Raw genomic sequence first — 14,935 nt, forward strand, 5'->3', positions numbered from 1 at the left:
ATTGGGTTATTAATGGGTCATCCCAGATCAAGCAATTGAACTAGAATAATTAATAGGCTTTAAGGTAAGGCCCATATGAGGAGTTGGGCCCAATTTGGAAAATTGGGCCATAGTTTGGGCATTTATGATTATGTGATATTGGGCCATTAGAATGTTGAATGTTGGATTGGACTAAATGGTTGGGCCTTATGGTAAGACCTTATAAAGGTTTGGTCCCAATTTGGAAATTTAGGCCATGTGTTGGGCTTTGACTCATAGTTGACTTTTGGGCCTTTGGATTGGGCCTTGAGCTTGAATCAAGCTAAGATGGGGGTAAGGTAGTATTTTACCCTAAGCATGGACTTATGATTTTTGTGTTGGGACCCAATTATTAATTGGGTAATGTTTGATATTGACAGTTCGAGAATCTGTCAACCAGCAGCTGGGATTGTGTCTACGGGACTTCAGCAGTGTGAGGTAAGTTACCTTCCAGTAGAGGTGGGTCTCAGGCACCAATGTCGACCCACTAGTAGGTGAACTATGTATAAGATGATTGTCTTTGTGATAATTATATGGTTTGCGACTATCTGATATACTTTATGTGCTAGGATGCTTTGTTATATGTATTAGTAGTAGTAGGGGTGAAATAGTCCCTGGATACCGGTTGAAAGATACCTGAAGGGGTCGTCAGAACCCATGCATGCCTAGCAGCACATTATGTAATGTTATTATGTGGTAGTGGTAGGGGTGAAATAGTCACCGGTTACCCGTTGAAAGATACCGAAAGGGAGGTTAGCTCCCGGATACCGGTTGAAAGATACAGAAGGGGAGGTTAGCTCTCGGTTACCAGTTGAAAGATATCGAAGGGGTAGGTAGGGCACCCATATATTCCTGACAATATATTTATGTATGTTATGCTATGTTATTATATGGTAGTGATAGGGGTGAGACAGTCCCCGAATACCGGTTGAAAGATACTGAAGGGGTAGGCCAACATCCGGATATGCTTGGCAGTATGTATGTTGTATTGTATGTGGTATGATGGGGGAACTCACTAAGCTTTGTGCTTAGGGTTTTCAGGTTTGGTTTCAGGTACTTCGTTTTCAAAGGAAAGGAGCTGGCTTGATTGCAACGCATCACACTATGTATTTCGCACATGAGATCTTTGGGATTACACTCTGATATTATTTCATGATAACACGTTTGACTATTGACACTTTGGTTTTGACATGAGATGTTATTATGGATGTTTTATTACTTATGGTTTCATAATAACTAACTTAAAAATGAAAATTTTGGCCTTAAATTCTGGGATGTTACAGGTTAGGTCTCATTCTGAGGGTAGTGTTGGGTTTTATTTAAAAAATAGTTTCAAAAACTACAAAAAATGGCAAAGAAAAGACTTAAATTTTCGAAATAACATAAACATTTTATACCCACCAAGGATCTTCTTGCAAATTATAGAAAGATTAAACACCAACCTTAGAACGGATGAAGAAATAACAACCTTTGTTGTTCTTTGGATCCATTTGGGAGGCTTGGAAGTTGATGAAGAATGTGGAACCTTTGAGACACCAACAATGACTCAACTTAATGTAGATGCTGATCCATAAACTATTAAACACTTCAGCTTTAAGTTCATAACCAAAGTATGAACTTAAAGAGAGTTTGAAGATGCAAGTAACTTCTATCTTTTCTTTGCAAGAGAGAAAGTGAGGATGTATATAACATTTTGGATTTTTCATGCAAGAGTGCAAGTGAAAAATGAAAGCCTTCTTACTAGTCATAAAGATGAAACAATATCCATAAGTCCTTAAACCATTTAAGTACTTATGTCCCCTAAAGCTAGTTGTCTCCCATGCCTTAAAGGTAACCCATACTTTTGCATAAACTAATCAAAGAGGCTATGCTATGACTCCTTCCTCTCAACCTACGGTTTTAGAAAGGAAGAAAAGCAAGCACCCCATTAAATTAATAAACTAGCTTTACTTGTTTATAAAGTATGAATTTTATAAACTCTCTTTTATAAAATATAAACCTTAACCTTTTGGTAAAAGACAAAAATGTTTATCTATTCCAAAAGGTTGTACATGACTTATTAATTCATACATTATGAAATAATATATGTTACTTGATAATGAAAATTATTATTTCCATGAAATAAATAATTTCCAATTTAATTTTAGGAGTTTTATTGAATATTTATTAAAAAGAATTTCTAATAAGTAATCAGTTAAATCAAGTTGTTGTTAGTGTGACCGATTAGTATCACATGTTAATTAGCAATATCACTTTAATATGATTCTTGAGCATACTAGATCCTTCAGGTAGAGTGTGAGATCAGAGCAGAGTGTAGTAGTCCTTATGTTTATTGGATCACCATAAATGGTGGGTCCAGATCAGACAACTGCAAATATGTATGGGTCATCAACCAGAGTTGATGACATCAATCGACTATTCTAGACGATCAACTAAATTACGTTGCTAGTGTGGACTCATAACTCACAGGCGTAGGTATAATGGGATACCGTATCTATCAATTACTTTGAATATTGGTTACCTTTATATGACTTACATAGGCCAAGGACACCCCTAGCTGTTTAGTTAACTAGTTGCTCGAATGATTTATCAAGTTGGGTGATTCCTCTAGATAATTGTAGTCTTATGATTTTTGAGAATCGATTATGTAGGGTAGGTAGTCTTACATCAGATTATGCCTATATTGGTTGTTTGTAGGAATGTTATTATGTATTATCATTAATATATTATCGGTTTGAAAACCCTATGCATCTCACTAGGTTTCCCTAACCCGACCCACTCATGATATGTACATCACAGGTAGCGGATGTAAGGTTGTGGAAGTCTAGTTAGGATGTTAAGTGGAATAAAGAGATGTGCCTCTTATAGTATTTCGGGACCTTTTAATATTTACATTGAAATGTATGTTTGGATATGAACGATGACATCCTCAAAGTTTTAATAAAATGAAATAATTTTTGTTATCTCAAAAATGTTTTATTTAACTTGGAATTTTCACATCTCAATTTATTAAAGTGTAAAAAAAAGTTTTAATTTGTTCCAAAAATGGGGGATCTCACACCCGGTAGTTTTGAGCATTTATCCATTTCGTGTGATTAGGTAAGTTGGGTAAGCTTTTACTTATGAATTCATATTCAAGAGTTGACATCAAGTAAGTTTTTAACTATCAATATTTAAAAAAAAATACATGTGCTTTAAAAATTGTGAATTTTCGCATATAAATAAGTAATTTGTTTTAAATTTGATTTAAATGATTTTTAAAATAACTAAAAAAGTTTGAGGAATATCATAATATAGGGGAGGTCCACTTGAGATTTTAGAAATAGAGATCTTGAGATTTTTTTATTCATATATAAAAACACAATCCACTAGAAATTAGAAGAAAACAAAATTAAATTTGACACCATTTGGGGCACTGTCTCACAATTTGCCAAAATTCAACAAGCCGAAAATATTTGTCAGCTTCAACACGGTAAGCCTTAAGAGCATTCTCTATCAAAGTATTTTCATTTTCACCATTTTTGGCTTCATGCATTTGATGGATTTTCTAGGTTATAAAAAAATTCATGTGGTGGAAAAACACTTAAACCCTTAAGTTCAAATGCAACCTATAAAGGATATATGTTTTCTTTATCGATAGCAACAAAGAATGAATATCAAGAAACCCTAGAGAAAGACTATGAAAATCAAAATTCTCATAAAGATTAAGGTTAATATACCTCTTGATTATTATAGAAAATAATCAAGTTGAATCCTTTTGTAGTTCCTTGGAAAGCAAGCACCAAAAACTTGAGTGCCTCTAATGGCGTGTACCAAAAACCCTAATAATTGGAATACTTTAGGAGAGGGGATGGAAGAGCAAATTTTTGGCTCTTGAGAGTGTGTAGGAGTGGAAGAAAATATGAGACCCTAAGGGTCCTATTTATAGCTGATAAGGAAGCCTTGGATAACCTTAATTTGAATATAATAATAATATTTCAAATTTGGTGATTTTCCAACTCCTTAATTATCCATAGGGATTATCTAGAAACCCTGAAAAGGCTTCCTCAAAACCATCCACGATTAAGAAGATTTTGGAATACCCTCTTTATCAACTATTAAACAATTACAGCATAAGTCCTAGTACTTCCAATTAATTCTAATTAACTTGAAATTAATTTTTAATTAATTATCACTAATACTAATTAATATATTAATAAATGTTCTATTACAATTTATTAATCATATAACAAATTAACAAATCATCTTCCCTCTCCAAAAGTCATTTTATTCGGTTATCAATTATAAAGGTAACCCAAAAAGGACTTTGCTTTTAATTCAAGAATATATCAATTTAGTTATTGGATTAGACACCCTAATCCAACATTCTCTCACTTGGATAAGTATGTAACTATAACTTCATGTATGGACCTTGAAGTAAACATCAAAGTGTGCTTTCCAAAGTCGCTGCCAAACTCTGATTCAAATCAGTCCTTGGCCAGAAGATAAGTGATCAACTATTCCTTCATTCTTCATGACATCGTATGAACAAATTCATGGATTAAAAAATCAACATCATGTTCATTTATTATGTGTACCGATTTCCCGATTTGTAATCAATTTAGACTACAAAATTGAACACATCAATTTAGTCCGGACCAGACACCTGGTTTTTATAGATCAACTCAAATCACCAAGGGGCCCATAGATATCACTTTTCCTGATAAGGCAACAAGAACGAATTACTTTGAATATACATTCATACAATTCACATATCAAATCACACATGGAATAACCCTTTATAACATCCAGTTACGAGTTTGAACAAACCAATGCACAACTGATCTGTAAACTATGAATTATATATCTCTGTTTTAAGAATAGAAGATATTATCATCTTATAATTACTTTTGATTGAATCCATGGAGTAATCTCTAAGCGTGGCTTATCAATACTTAAAATCTATATTTTCAAAGTATTCACGAATATTGTAGCAATTCCAATTGCAATGTCTTAACCTCAATAAACAATCAAGAATCAATTCACGATGCTTTTAATTCACTACTTACTTCCAAAAGTGTGAACAACCGTGGAATTTTGAACAATATTAACAAAAATTACCCATGGAAGTAAAAGATGCAAAGTGAAACACAATAATAAATTAATTAACTATGGTATCATACCCATTGATTATATATAAATCCTTATTATTTAATCACCATAACAATCACATATTTATTCATTGTATACTGTTTCGAGTAATCAACTAACCACATGAATTAGATAACATCAATTATGTCATGTTATGAACATGAATACTATGCCTCTTGATGGTCCTTGCTTTGTGAACAGATCGACTGAACATTACTCCAATGATGCTCATTTCATAATTCCAAAATATTATCGCTATGTAAGATGTGGTGGATTCATCTTTACATGCATTGTTTTTATGTGATGTTGAGGTTCCAAATTCACAGAGATTGAGCCTTCGATATTACAGAATGTTCCAATGAAACTTCTTACTAGAAACAATTCCATGGTTATGGGGTTTCAAATTTAAGGTACACTCCTTGAACACTTCTCTTGCATTAAGGTTTCCAACTCAAATGTAGATCTTATAACCTATTCTTATTATGGAAACATTTCCAAATACCCATCTCTTATTATGGAAACATTTACATATTTCCATATGACAATCAATTCTTACCAAGAATCATCTCAATCCAAAACGTGTCATTATGGTCCTTCCTAACAATACCATACTTCCAACTATCCACAAGCAACCAATCTTCAGTAAACATCTGAATGTTCTTGACAGTTTTTTTAATAACTATAGTCACATGAAATTCTAATACTTTTCACACAATGCTAAAATCAATTGAAAAAAATAAAATATACGAATATTATAGCATATGTAATCAAACCTATATCCGAAGCATATGTGACTCAACTCATTGTATCTTATATAAGGATATAATATATGTTCAATTCCCTGCCATAACATTTCCATATATGGAATATCCAATGTCGAAACATTTCAATATGATATTCATATATGTATTTGACTAAGTTCTATTAAACTATATGATCTAAACCTTTAGATTCGTAACAAAGTATGAGTGACTTCGCCCTTATGTCTATTATAGCAAGATAATTCCAAAACTTCACAATTTGCAAATTAGAGACATTGTTCCCTAAGAGCAGTATTGTCGTCATGCAATACTGTCATAACAATTATGCTCCAGATTTGACATGCACCTAGAAATCAACTGGACTTCTAGAAATCAATACCCCTTTAATTTCTCATGGAAGTGTAAATTCCTATTTTGTGATGTTTCTTCAAGCCTCTAATTAGGCTTCTTAAGTTTATGCACTATATCTGGATAGTGTATGTGTTCAAACCCTTTTTAAGACATGATAAAACATATCTACTGAACGTATAAACAATTCATTGCCATTCCTCACAATTTGAAATATGAAGAGGGATTCCATAATCCTATTTATGAATTTAAGAATGCAATTAATACAAACATTATCAGTATTGATCTTTATCAGACCCTTAAAATCTTCTAGCAAAAGTGTTTCCTCATAACCATTTTCATGAATTATAATGAAACCTTTTGCCGCCTATATTCGAAAGTGCATACATTGTCATCCATGAATAACTTTCATTTTCAACCTACAGTCATAAGATAAGGTTTAGGACAAACCAAAATCATAGTTAGGTCTCCTTCAGGGATTGAACTTCGTTATTAAATTTCTTGCCTTCTGGCAGCTCAATGGCCCACTGGTGCTTCCATGTTGTTAGAAACTCACTCATATTGATTTTTCTACTTTCACTTACCAACGTGTGTTTTTTTTTTTTTTTTTTGCAGTTAAATGAAGAACGTAGAACTCACAAGCATTGCCAAATCAACTGGAAGTGAATAGAAATAAGAATATGTCAAGTAAACACAATAGGTATTCAGCTTCAGGTTGTGTGCTAATGATAACTAAATGGATCATTTTTGGTTGACTTTTGCAATATCAAGATCAACATGACTCCCACTAACTTCTTAACATGTGAGTTTTCTCTCAAGTAACAATCCTTGACGGGCTAAAACAAATATGTAAAAGTTTGTGTGGATTAACAAGAAAACACTTCATAGAATATGTCTCAATTTATCTTTTGTTTCTCGATCGACGAAAACATCATAACTCTAATTTTAATGTGTTAGAGTAAGAAAACATTATTACTCCACATATTATGTGGTGTTATTATCCTTCTTACTTTTGAAATGAGTTTCAATATACGATCCATAGTTACTAGTGCATGACTCTAAAACTTGATTGGGAACAAAGTATGACTCATCTTATGATTAAACCATTTCTAACAATGTTTGATTCCTCTTCTTAGTCATACAATTGCACTAAGATGTTCTTGGAGGATTAAATATGATACAATTCCCCAATTACTAAGATGATCATAAAACATGATACTAAAGCATTCTCCTTCCTTTTCAGATTGGAGAATCTTTTATCCTTCTGCCTAATAGATTCTTCCATTCGTTCTGCTACTCATTAACTTTTCAAAAAGTATTAGAATTCCATCTAATCTTATAAACAAAACCATATTTACTAAATCATCAGTAAATCATGACGAATAGGGTTATCGTCCCTTATGGTGGATCTAAAGAGTCCATATCAACATGTACTAGATCCATTACTCCTTCACTTGCCTCACATAAACATGTAAACAATTATTTAAGTCATAATTTTCCAATGAACAATATTCTCATATATAATACAATTCGAATTGTATGATTCCAAGTATCTATCTAGTTGGTTATGTGATGAAGTGATAATCGAGTAAAGAGAATCAAATCAGAGTAATATCAATATGAAATGAACACGAGGAGTAAATATCATCTTGTTTCAGCTCAACTATACTTCTACAGTTTACAGAGAGTAAAAAGACAAGTTATGTAAAGACTCGTATCTAACTCTAAGTAAAGTTCCTATTTATAGGAAACATGAAAGTATACAAAAAAATACTAAGGCATAGACATTAAGCTTCGAATATTAGACACCTTAGTAAATACATTACAAAATATACCAAAGGTACAAACTTCGACTCATTACAACATAATTTCGACCCTTACATTATGAGATTTCTTTTCACTTGATCAATTGTAACATCCCAAAATCACAATACAAAATTTCATTTTTAACTAAAGAGAAATCATTGTTTTCAATCAAACCCAAGTCATAAGAACCTAACATCAAGTACAAATGTTTTAAAATCAATGTAGCATAACATCTCCAAAATATATCACCAAATGATGTGTACGATCATGCCTTTGCTTTCACTCGATCATCTGAGGTACCTGAAACATAAAACTTAAATTGTAAGGCAAAGCTTAGTTAGTTCCCACAAATTACCACACAAAACAAGTACATATAACAACATGCATATGTGAGCCTTCAACCTGAATGGACCGCCTCACAAGCCTACAACCTATCTGGACTGCTCTCCGGGCCTTCGGCCTAACTGGACCGCCTCATAGGCCTTCAATCTATACGGACCACCCCGGGTATCTTGGACTTCAACACAAAGTAGGACCTCCTCATCAAAAAAACCAAAACATGATGTCATACAATAACAATCAATAACCATCAACACAGGTAATCATACAGATATACCAATCTAACACATACTCAATGATCACATGTATTCATACAGATCTACCTATCTAACACATACTCAACATAACATCAATCCAATATATCAGGATGTATAATCTAGTGGGATGATATTGGTGCCTTCGACCCACAAGTCTAGTGATGAAAACTTACCTTACAGTCTGAAAGGATATCTGAATAGATCACATCTCTAACTGCTGACTTTATATGTCATCTATACAACAAAAATTGACCTAGTCTCAAACTACAACTTAATATACCCAAAATACCCCAAGGTCAAAAAGTCACATATTCCTTCTAGGTTGTGTACGTCCTGCGTACTCCCCTCTACGCCCAACATAGAGAGTGCCCTTCCAAAACATGGGTTCGAACCCTGGTATAGGCAACGTACCTCCAGGTACGCCCAACGTACCAGATCTAAATCCTAACTTTTCCATTAATTTCTTATTTCGTTAATCCAAAGTACAAAACTTAAGATCCAGGTTAAAAGGGATGTCCTAAGGGATAAAGTCTTTGACTTTATTCATTTACATGCATACAAGTGTTGGATTAGTGTCTAAGGCTGTAACTATTTTTGGTAAGTACTTGACCCGGTTGTGCATGGTCCTTTTGGGTTGCCTTCACCATAGCAACTTGATAGGGTGATTTAGAGAGAAGAGATATTATTATTAATGTATTATAGGAATAATATGTTAAAAGAATAATAATATTATTTAATTAATATAAGTCATAAATTAATTAGGAATTAATATGGTGACTTATAGAGATTAATTGAATAACGGGTATAAATTGTCAAATGTGTGAAAGTTGCATTTTGAGCTGATAACCCTTATTGATATGGGTTGGACGATTTTAGGGTTGTGGATCACCTAGAAATCGTCCAAGGCCTTATCTAGGAAAGGATTTGGATTGCTTTGAGGCTAAGTTATCCAATTAGTGTTTTAAGGTGAAACCCTAGGAGCTCATAGTATAAATAGACCCATAGGTTGAGGAAATCGGCCACTCTTGTGATTGGAGAAACCCTAGAGTCGATTTCCCTCTTCCTCATCTCTCTCAAATCATCTTCTTTCTAGTTGGTTTTGTAAGTCATTAGAGGAGTGACATTTGTGACTCTAAGCTCCAAGAAGAAGAAGGTTTCAAGCAAGTAACTCAAGGTATTATTCTAGATCTCTTTTCATATGATTTTGATTGTTAGTTTACATTAAATCTAGCCATGAGAGAGAGGGTGGGACCCCCATTGCATATTATTTCTTTCTTTTTTTTAAATAAGTGAAAACCTCATAAATGGTCCCTATGATCGTAAAAAGACAAAAATACCCTTTAGTTAACGGACAAACTTAACGGAGTTAGCAATAAGGACCAATCGTCAAAAGTTTTGAAAACAAAGGGACCATCTATGACGTTTTTAAACCACGAAGACTAAACTTCAGATTTTGGGAAACCACAGGGACCATTTATGATGTTTTTTCTTATTATAATTTGCTTAATTATATTAAATAAATATCAAACATAGGGTGTAATCATATATAAACTAAATTTTAATATTAAAATAATATATTTACATCTACTTATAAAGTTATATTTTTTAACTTTTAACATATTAAACTTAATTTATTAGTTTTAATATAGTGTTGGATGTAAACCATTATCATTTTAAAAATACAATTTTAGTACAATTTGTATAAAATACTTAAATTGTTAATTTAAATATACCACTACAGGGTCAACTTAACTATAAATTTTAGTTTAACTTAAACAACCCAAAAAATATTTTTTAAATAGTTAAAAGTGACAAATTTTAGTGTCTTTCTAATAATGATTATAAGTTGGTTAATAAGGTTAAATAAATATCAAACCTAAAGTGTCATTATAAATAAACTAAATTTCAATTTTAAAATAATATATTTACTCCTACTTATAAAATTATGTCTTTAACTTTTAATATATTATACTTAAATTATTAGATTTAATATGTTGTTATATATATAAACCATTATCAGTTTAAAACTACAACCTTTGAACAGTTTGGACAAAATACGTAAGTTGTTAAATTAAATATAACATTACAATGTCAACTTAAGTATAAATTTCAGATCCACCTAAAAACCAAAGAATATTTTGGAAATAGTTAAAAGTGATAAATTGTAGTGTTAAATACAAAAACTAAATTATAATCTGAATTTAACTAAAATATTTCCTAATCAACATAAATATAAATTTTAGTTTCATTTAAAAAACCAAAGAATATTTTGAAAATAGTTAAAAGTGATAAATTGTAGTGATAAATGCAAAAACTAAATTGTAATCTCACTTTAACTAAAATATTTCCTTAATATATTTTTATAATCCTTAAAACATTTCAAATAAGTATTATAAAATAATTTACAATAACAATAGTAAAAATAACTTTATATAAATGATTATAGTGTTACCTTTAAAATCAAAAAATAATGTTTGATGTTTTAAATAATTATAATGATAGAAATTCAAACATTAAGCAAATAAATTTAAAAAAAATAATTAACAATAACAACAACTATAAATAACATCAAACTATATATTATATTTAATTTTATTCATGTGAAACTCGCGAGTAGAAATCATTAAAACGATTGAGATTATGAAGTTATAATAGATGTATATATTATCGTATAATTCAAAATAATCAATATGTTATATCAATTTAGTATACAAATTATTATATCAAATTTAACAACAACGTTATTGTTACATTTAAAAAACATATATTTGTAAAGACTTCAATTATATAGCGTTTTTGCGCAACGCGCGGGCATTCGCCTAGTATCAAAATACATGGTGTTAAGGGATAACTAGTTTTTAGATATTTCTTAAAAAAACATTAATCTACTCACAAAATATATTTTGCGAAATGTTTCATTTTATTAATTGCTTTGTTCCTTGTTACAAAACTTGCAAAATAACTATCATAAAAAAAAAAAAAAAAAAAAAAAAAGAATTTGAAATTTTTCGACAAAACTGCAAAATTAGTCCTAATGGTTTGCAAAAAACTATGGATTGGGTTCAAAAGTTTCCAACTTGCATGAAATGTCCAAAATCAAAAGTTTCTGATGAATTTGGTCCCAAAATCAGGAATTTCCGTGAATTTGGTCGGACTTGAAATGATGGTTTTGCCCTTTTAATTACTTTTTTTAATCATTTTTCATATTTATTTTAATACTTGTTAAATAAAAAAAATAGGTCGCTCTTATCATCCACTTCTCTTCTTTCTCTTTCTAACCTAACCGAAATATTTATTCATCTTCAAGAAACCAATATTCATGTTTCACTCTCAATGCCTTCTTCCTTCTTCAGGACCACCATCAACAACTACTGGAGAACATTCTTCATTCGTCAACACAGGTGGTGTCACCATTTTCGTCTCTCCCCTTCCTTTTATGCCACTATATTCCTCTCCATCGCCATCGAGCTTCATTTGCATCGTTCCACCATCGAGCTTTCTCTATGTTCTCTTCCCCGGCGATGAACATCAATGCTGAAATCATTGTCTAATTGATGGTGGGTTATATGGATGGATACCAGGATAAGAAGAAATGATTGCTTACCTCCAAGATTAGTAATTTTGGTGTTGCTCGCTTAAAACAACGAACTCACTTCCAGCACTTGGAATCATCTCCTCACCCTTACGGTAGAAACCCCCTTCATCATATTATTGTGGATTCTTAGGGTTTTGCTATCATACCTCTATTTTTCACCTCTCGTACTTGATTTATCATATAGATCGCTAAATGTATCGATCTCGCCTCCCCAGAAATCATAAGGAAATAAGAGGGCTACTTTGTTTAATAACCCAAAACCTAATCGATCAATGGCATATTTCTTTCTTTCAGGAAGATCAGGGATGAATTTGATTGATTTTTGCGTGATAATCTTGTCCTTTAGCAGAGATAGAGACGCCATTAGATCTATATTTGATGTGTTCGACTTTTTCATTATAGCAAATGGGAAGTTTTCGGATAATGCTCTGATAAACATCCTGTTTCCTCGTGGAATAAAGCAATGGTTACCACCCATCTTAAATGGATCATCTTGATCCCAAAAAGCCATGGAGACATTTGACAACACAATAATGTGGTATCATGTTATGGATGAGAGAGAGAGAGAGAGAGAGAGAGAGAGAGAGAGAGAGAGAGAGAGAGAGAGAGAGAGAGAGAGAGAGAGAGAGAGAGAGAGAGAGGGGGGGGGGAGGGAGGGAGGGAGGGAGGTTGGATGAGATTTTAGTTTTTATTTTTTATTTTTAATTATTTAAATACCAAAATAAATAAAGAAAATAGAAAAATAAAATAAAAATGGTAAAATCATCTTTTTACGTGTATCAAGGACCAAAAATTCAGAAAAAATTTGATTTTGGACCTTTCATTCAAGTTGGAAACTTTTTTTAACCTTATCCAAAAAGTTTTGAATACCACAGTGATTAATCTTGCAGTTTTGCCAATTTTTTCTCACAAAATTAAATGGGTGTTTTGTGACGAATATTCAAATATGACTATTTTCTACTAATATCATATTTGTTTTGGGTTTAATGGGTGAACCCTTTATGATTTGTTAAACAAGGTTAAGTTTGAAAATCACCAACAAAAAATAAACAACTAAATAAAAAAATAACGATAATATGAGCAATGTTAGTTACAATTTCTAATAAGTTGAAAGCTCAAACTCGAGTCGACGATGTTAGATTAGGATCTAATTGAATTTGATAGTTTGGCGGCGACCCTTCCCAATGAAGGTGCATGAGGAAGATTCGATACTGGATTTGAGAAGTAGCCCAAAATATAGATATGAAGATTATGTTTGACGAAAAAAGTTCAAAGTTTAAAAAGATTGACAATATTTACGAAACATGTTTGATATAACAGATTTGGTTCACGTTATACCCAAATAAATTAACATGTATATACGACTCTATAACATGATAACAATTCAAATTAAGAATTTATAAACTCAAAGTCGTCTCATTTTTAGCATGCTTAGCGATGTAAACGATGGCTTGATATAGACAAGGAATTTATTCAAATAAAGAAGATGAAAAGAGGTTCTTTGCTTAAAAGATTAAAACACCTAAAAGTGTTGTTTATCTCATTGATTTAAATAATTAAGTAATAAGTAGTACACATTGTCGCTAATATGGGTATCACCTTGTTATATACCATTAGAAAGTTTTTCGCTAATATGGGTATTACCTTGTTATACATCTTAAAAAAGGATTAAAATGTTAAACATATTCGAAACAATGAGTTTTGATTTAATTGGCTATTAAAGTTTCGTCAATATTTAGCCTTCTAATTCAAATTAAATCATTTAATTTTTATTTTTGGTTTTTCGTTCCCCTTATCACCGTCTATATACCAAAAGATTTTTAGCGGTGGTATCTGTATTGTCATTCTTTTTAAAGTTGAGGGTTCAAATCTCGTCGTAAATATAGATGAATTAAAGAAATAATTTAGGAATAGATTATATTTATCTGTTAAAAAAAAGTTATGTAGGTTTGCACGACAAACCTACATAACTTGTGATATAAAAAATATAAAAAGAAATAAAAAAAATTTCATTATTTTTTAAAAACTTTTTATACTACTTTTTATTTTATTTTTCTCTACTTATTTATAATTTTGTAAAAAAAAAATACACTTTCTTACAATATTCGTATTTCTTTTTTTATTCGAAAATATATTTCTTTTTTACAACGTTCATACAACCTTTTCTAATTTTCTCTTGCAACTTTTTCAAAAAATAAAAATAAATAAATAAATAACTTTTACAAGTTTGTTAATTATTAACGAAAAAGTCATAAAAAAAAGTATAAAAATAAGTTATAAGAAATTTTAGAAAATAGTGTTAAAAATAATGTAAATTTTTTTAGAAAGGAAATTGATTTTTACACAACAGTTTTTCTTCATATGCAATAATTAGTGTTTTAAAATCTTGTATTGTACAACTATATACGACATACATATTATGCATGGAGAAAAATTATTGTATACGAATCACTTATATTTTCTAAGGGTTTTGTATGAAAGTATAAAAAAATTCAAAATAGATACAAAAAAGGGTTTAAAACATTTAGAAATTTTTATTTAAAAAGTTGTATGAAAATATAACTTTTTTATAAAATTTTAAACCAAGTGTATAGAAAATATAAAACAAGTTTATAACTATTATATATATATATATATATATATATATATATATATATATATATATATATATATATATATAT

General features: G+C 30.9%; 1 protein-coding gene across 1 annotated transcript; it reads right to left on the reverse strand.

Moving 5' to 3' along the window:
* Window positions 1–12,402: 12,402 nt before the first annotated feature.
* LOC145030287 (lysine-specific histone demethylase 1 homolog 1-like) lies at window positions 12,403–12,765 on the reverse strand. Its single transcript, XM_078978678.1, has one exon. It carries the CDS (start codon window positions 12,763–12,765, stop codon window positions 12,403–12,405), a length of 363 nt encoding a protein of 120 aa, XP_078834804.1.
* Window positions 12,766–14,935: the final 2,170 nt, after the last annotated feature.

The sequence above is a fragment of the Lactuca saligna genome, chromosome 2 (assembly GCF_052625555.1).
Source record: "Lactuca saligna cultivar CGN05327 chromosome 2, ASM5262555v1, whole genome shotgun sequence".
NCBI classification, from domain to species: Eukaryota; Viridiplantae; Streptophyta; class Magnoliopsida; order Asterales; family Asteraceae; genus Lactuca; species Lactuca saligna.

Excerpts from the sequence above, each read along its gene's own strand:
- LOC145030287 (XM_078978678.1), bottom strand. The coding sequence starts at position 12,765 with ATGGCTTTTTGGGATCAAGATGATCCATTTAAGATGGGTGGTAACCAT.